General features: G+C 37.9%; 1 protein-coding gene across 1 annotated transcript in view; it reads right to left on the bottom strand.

The window, feature by feature from the left end:
• Window positions 1-1718: 1718 nt before the first annotated feature.
• Window positions 1719-6772, bottom strand: part of LOC120532389 (valosin containing protein) — a 32974-nt gene continuing 27920 nt past the window's right edge. The window contains exons 14-17 of the mRNA XM_039758336.1: window positions 6461-6769; window positions 5038-5193; window positions 4324-4478; window positions 1719-2538 (exon numbers count right to left, since the gene is read on the bottom strand). Of these exons, the coding sequence (XP_039614270.1) occupies window positions 2430-2538; window positions 4324-4478; window positions 5038-5193; window positions 6461-6769 (729 nt within the window). The 3' untranslated portion in view covers window positions 1719-2429. The remainder of the gene's footprint in view (window positions 2539-4323; window positions 4479-5037; window positions 5194-6460; window positions 6770-6772) is intronic.

Raw genomic sequence — 6772 nt, 5'->3', positions numbered from 1 at the left:
TACACATGCACTGATCAGACAACCATTTAGTACAATTGGCCAGTTTTTCTTTTTAATCTATGATCATGGGTCGACTGGCCGATTCCATTTGAACAAAATGCTTGAGCCCTACTGAAGTGCTACCACTTTACTAAGAGAAGATGAGGTATAAACATTAGCTGCACAGAGATACTGCAGAAACGGACAAAAATAAAAATGGAGCAACTCTTCCTGCAGCTGTCTGATGTCTTGAGCTCATGAGAGGCCACCAAAAAGTGAATGGCTGCTCCCTTTATTTGCAGAACTCCCATGTCTCTTTTCAGTCCCTTGCAACAGTACTCAAATGGGCCAGTAACTGAGACTCAGATGCTGCCTGAGTACATACATTAGTTGTGCTTTTCACAAGTAGTTCACAATTGGCAACACTAACATGTTGAGGTTATCACTTTACTTGAAATTTACTGTGTGACATTAATCTGGGTAGCAGTACCCCTATTGACCATCAAATGACTAACTATTGCAGCAGGTTATTCAAGACCCCACAGGTCATAATAGATTCCCAATAGCTGGTTCCCCAGACTGCTAGTGGGGGGAGTGGTAAGGTGCTAATGCCTTACAGGCATACTTGGGGAAATCAAATCAATGTGACCCTCACCTGTACAACACTGTAGTAAAGCTAACATGCAAGTATCTGGAGGATTTCTACCCAATACACAAACCGAGACTGATGGAGTAGTTGCTCACAAAGCTTAAGGTTGGGAGGCAAAAGTTCATTTGTTTAGAGGGACGAAGGACAGAAAAGTACTGGAAGGTGAGCAGGGCAAACATGTAACATACTAAGCAGGGATCTCTTATCGCCAGGGACAAAACTAAAACGGCAAGACTACTTTGTCTTTTGTTGTCCTTTGCTGTTCCTCTGTACCACTTATTTATTTAGGTTTTGTTATTAAAGCCTTTTTTTAATCCCCTATGTTGGCGTTTGGGACTGTGACTCGCCCCATACAGGTCACAACTGTTTAACACGAACAGGATTGGTCATATAGAATTGCTTTAGGTTAAAATGTTACTCCAATGATAAACCACAGAAAGCTTCTAAAATATGGATTAGCAAAAAAACAAAATTCTTTGGGCACAAATGCCATGAGTGTGAAGTATGAAGACAAAAGAACAATGCAGCAGAGCCTTTTTGTTTAAACAAACTGAGATTAAGAGAGGACATAGCTACATTTTTAAAATTAGGAAGGAATCGGTACAGTGGATCCAGGCTGTTACTTTAACGTACATTCTTCAACCAAAATATAGTGACACTGATGGAAACTTGATTATTTACACTAACATTAAAAAGTTTCTTCACACAGAGAACCACAGATACATGGAATAAAATTACCAAGTATGGGAGAGAGGTGGAGTTTGGGGGCCTTCATAACTGGACTGCAGTTTGAGAAATTAGGTGGAAAGGATTGTTCAGCTGGTTGGGCTGAATGGCCTGTTCTCGTCAAAACTGTTCTAACGCTGCGTCTCTCCGCCTTTGATGGCGCTACTGTAGTAATAAAAAGCAACAAAAAAAAAAGTATAAGAATACCAGTTGTATGAAAAACTACATGTACAAATTTCTGTTTGTATTGAAACACTTGATTTCTTATTACCTAGTGCCTAACTAATTCTTTTAGAACTGCATATACCATATGCAACACTTTCACCTTTATTGTGGTTTATACAAATACATTTCAAATGTAAACTTATATAATATTTGCATTTATTTTCATGATACGATTTACATGTTTTTGAATTTTTAATGATTTACTATAGTCCACTCACTTCTGACTCCTTATTAATTTCACACATAGGAAGCGGACTGCTGGCTAGATTTTTAGTCCCGTATTCATTACTTGCCTTATCAAATTAAAAATGGTGCAGAAGCCAGCAGCCACAGGAGAACATGCTTTTTACAAACACTATCACCCATTAACATAATGATTCAATTCTTAAGATTTTATTTAACAACTTTTTCTTTTCTTTCAAACTTGTAATACATTATGCTACTATAATAAAAAAAAAAGAAGAGTCATTAGGCTTTCCCCCCCCCCTCAATTTTTCTTCTTAGATATCAGCATTGTGCCCATTCCTAGAGTGGCCGACAGTGTAGTAAGTTTGTGAATTAAAGACAGTCTGTAGAATGAAGATTTTCTATGGGCAACTTTAACACCCCTTTATATTGATAAAAGATCATGTGATTCTTTAATAATTGCTCTCATGACAAGAGCACAGAATACAAATAGCTACATGCTTATTCTGAACTGAGATGGGTGAAAAAAGGGGGTATTTAAAAAATGGGAAGAAAAAAAAAAAACACAGTAAGAAGCGGAGTCCTAAAATTCAAGGAGTTTTAATGTTGGGAGATTCAAAACGTGGCCCATCTGGATAGAGAAATTTGGTCCATCTTTTGAAAGTTAACCATAAAGGTCATCATCATTGTCATCATTGCTGAATACGTTGCCACCACTCCCACCTGCTGAACCCTGGCTTGGTCCTGCACCACCCTGATTGCTAGAGGGAAACCTGAAAAAAGAAAAAGTAAAAAGTTGATGCTACATAATCTGAACCTACTTATTTTTACATTTTTATGGCTAGTGTTTTCTGGTCAATATTATCACTACAATATCATCAAGATTTGGGACGTTGCAACTGGACAAAGGAATGAAACAGGACTACACACAACTTGCCTAATCTTCAAAAATTTCAGATGTCAAAGAACCAGGAACAAGAAAAGCATTGTCAACAGTAAATCTGTAAGCTTGCGGTGGCCTTTTTAAAACAGCATTAAAACTAAAAGGATTAAGATTTGACCGATTGATTTTACAATAACTAATTATCTGATACTACGCCGTTGAGTGAAGTTTCATGGCTTCAAATATAAATAAGCATTCACTTAAAGTCAAAAGGTATAATGATGAATCAAAGCATCAGGACCACGAGCGCAATATGTTGTTGCTCCTCAAAAGTCCACCAACAGAGCGCAAAGCTGCCGAGGCCTGGATTCTACAGGATCTCTGAAGGCGTCTGGGCACCGGGACATTAGCAGCAGATCCTGGAGCTCCTGAACGTTGTGAAACAGAGCCATCGCTTGCTGGATACATCCCACAGATGTTCAGTTGCACCAAGATCTAGCAAACTTGTTAGCCAGAGCAGCAACCTCAAACACCTCAAGTTCTTCAAACCATTCCCAAGCAACTGGTGCAGTGTGGAACAGCACATTGTTCTGCTGAAAGATGCCACTTTAATGTGGGAATATGATTTACATGAAGGAGTGTATCTGGACTACAACCATGTTTAGATAGTTGGTATGAACTCAATGAAGACCCATATGAATGCCCAGACTCCACGTTTCCCAGCTTGAACATTTGCCCAAGTGTCACACTCCCTCTACCAGCTTGGTGCATCCTGGTGCCATGTATTCCATAGGTAAACAATGTACAACACCTGGCTGTTCACATGAATTTTGTTTTCCTTTGCTTCATCAGACCAGGTGATGTTCTTCCACTGATCCAAGTTCCAGTTCGGACACCCCGTGTCCATTGTAGAGCCTTGCAACAATGGATAGGGCTTAATCATGGGCACTCTGACTGGCCTGCAGCAGGGTTTGATGCATTGGGTGTTGAACATCAAAATTATCTTGGATTTGTGCAACAGTAGCCCTTTCTGATGCTTTGTTCCAGACGGGGACAGCCCTCACTGGCCTCTCATTTTGATGTCTTGGCCACCCAACGCCCTTATCAGTGGTGCCTCATTGCTTTTCCTCCTCAGACCACGGTCCGTTAGTACTCGCCATGGTTAACTACAAGCCTTGCTGTTCTGGAAATGCTCTAAGCCAGTCACCTCAGCCTAACAATATGGCCTTAATGAAATCACACAGGCCCTTTACAACTGCCTATACCCTCTGCATTTAACAAATTGCCCACAAGTACCTAGTGTTGGCTTACTGTCTAATATAACCTTGTCACATCATATAGGAGTGGTCACAATGTTTTGGCTCATCAGTATATGGGAACACAAAAGAGAACAAGTGATAATTTGAAAAGGCCCCGCACCTTTATACTTCAGTATGTAAGAAGTGTCAAACAACAATCATTGAGTATTTTATTTATAAATGGTGAAAAGCAAAATGGCTCAGATGAAAAATATAACAAAAATGGCTCACTACACCCCTTTAACTACTTCAGGCAGTATTTTTTTTGTAAATTTCAAACAAGCACATCTAGTCAAAAGCAGAGTGCACACTCTTTTAAATGGCTCAAGAGAACCCTTTGCATACTTGGAAGTAAATTCAGAACACAAAAATCTCACCTGAAGCTACCGAAACCACGACTCTGCTGCAGCGTCTGTGCAAACATCTCATATTTGCGGATGTCATTATCACTGACAGAACGACGAGCAAAGCGCATAGCTTCTTCAAAGTGGTCTTTGCGAATTTCTGGGACAGGGTCATCCTCTTCTACCTCCTACAAGTGAAATTGTGAATTAATGGAGAATGGAGTTTTTGAAGCATAATGAATTTTTTCACCACATGTATACAAATCTATCACAAATCAATCCTGTGCATTTATATGGTTTATTGACTCTCTGTTACTGTTACTTTTTGGTTATAACCTCTTTAGTCCTAGAAAACTTTCTGCTGTATTACTGTCAAATCAACAGCATGTATTTCTAAAAAGAGGAAAATCTCCCTGCATTTTAGACTTTAAAGATGTAAATTAAAAATAATGCAAAATAAAACAAACCATGAAAATTTATATTATCTTAATTTGGGAAATAAGCTGAACCCAAAAAAAAAAAACCCACACACCTTTTGTATGTTTATTTACCAAATTAAGGATATAGGGAGAAAGACTGTTGCCGTCTCTGTATATGTTTATTGCTATTGCTCACCTTTAAAAAGCAGTTTTACATTATAAACTTTTTCCATACGAAAAGGTAAAAGTCTTGAGGGTGAATGAACAAATTCAGATTATATGCAAAAAACACATAAAACAGACAAACAAATACCACAAATCACTTTACCATGGCTGAAGGGTTTGTCTGCCTTTCACGCTCCCTCCGAATTTCATTTTCAATTGACTCTCTAATTGCCAGCTTACAGGCTCGTTGGCAGATCTCTGTCAAATCAGCTCCTGAAAAGCCATTGGTCATCTTTGCCAGGAAATCGAGGTCAACATCCTAAATCGGAAAGAATAAAGTATCTGCATTCAGCAAATATTTTTTCTGAAACAGCAAACACAGACTGTTCACAATCTATTAATAAAATTACTTACTGACAGGAAAAACATCAAACTATATTACTGCATATGAATAAAACACATCAAATTACTTTTGTCACCATTTTTCAGCATGTGTAGGACAATATCAATATAGAGTACCAGTCAAATGTCTGGAGACAACCGACTGAATGTGCGCTTGTTTATAATTTTAGACATTTCTGATGGAAAGGCTTGTGCTTTAAAGTGTTTAAAACTTCCAAGACAAACAAATCATGAACTTGATGCTATTGTATGATTTTTTTCTAAAACAAATGTAAAATTTTTTTTTCTAAAACAAATTTTAAATTTAACACATCAATTGTACATTTTCTTTTCTGAACTATAAATCGTCCATGAAAAGAAAAAACTATTTGTGTCACATCATCCACAGGTCAATTCATCTAGTCAAAGCCTTTTTTGCTAAAATATTGTTAAATATATACTTCTGGAAAAATAAACCGGACCTGGCTAAGAGCCCAGCCTAGAATCAAAAGCTAGGTCCTTTGTGAATGGGCTTCCCCTGTGTGCATTGCTCTGACTTTCCAGAAGTGGTATCTCAGTTCTTCATGAGAACACTAGATTATAAACTACAAGGGAGTAAGTATCATATATTTATATTTATTTAAAAAAAAAAAAAAAAAAAAATGCATTTTTGGGTGGAGTATCCCTACACGGTTTCATTACTTTACCATCAGAGAATTTATTGGCACTTTCCACCACAAAATGCTCTTAAATTGAAATTCATGATCTTCTTCACTTTATTGTAAATAGTTAAAACCACATACACACAGAATAATGGTACAGATGCCTCATACACTTTACTATAATCAACTAGAAATAATACCAACTGAGCGAAGTTAAGAAAAAAATAAATAAATAAATAAAAACACCACCACACTGGTACCTACTAAGAGTGCTCTAGAGGACTCTCTACTTCCCAAGCTGCCTATCACTGCATTAATCATACAGTATATCTAAAACATAACTGTAGTCCCCTATAAAAATCACAAATTCAGATTCACCAGAGATAATTCAAAAGTAGCAAAAGCACAAGTCCAAATACACCCCCACCTGAAAAAGTGGCTATATTTGTTAACCTGAAGATATAAAAATTTAATTCCTCAAAAAGGACACAAGTGTTCAGTGTAAATGTCATTTGAAATAAACAGAAGTGCCAGATAACTTGCCTTGGAAACAGGGGACTTCCGAAGGTTGGCCTTAAGAATGGCAATGCGGGATTTCTCATCAGGCAAGGGAATGTAAATGAGCTGGTCCAGACGTCCAGGTCTCAGAATAGCAGGATCAATGATATCTGGTCTGTTAGTTGCACCAATAATAAAAACATTCTTCTTTGTGGACATTCCATCCATTTCTGTCAAGATCTGGTTGATCACTCTATCAGCTGCTCCACCACCATCACCAACATTACCACCACGAGCCTTTGCAATAGAATCAAGCTCATCAAAGAACAAGACACACGGGGCTGCCTGACGGGCCTA

The sequence above is a fragment of the Polypterus senegalus genome, chromosome 7, assembly GCF_016835505.1.
Source record: "Polypterus senegalus isolate Bchr_013 chromosome 7, ASM1683550v1, whole genome shotgun sequence".
In the NCBI taxonomy this organism is placed as follows: Eukaryota; Metazoa; Chordata; class Cladistia; order Polypteriformes; family Polypteridae; genus Polypterus; species Polypterus senegalus.
Note: the sequence above shows the minus strand (reverse complement) of the source record. Positions and strands in the feature narration are given on the sequence as shown.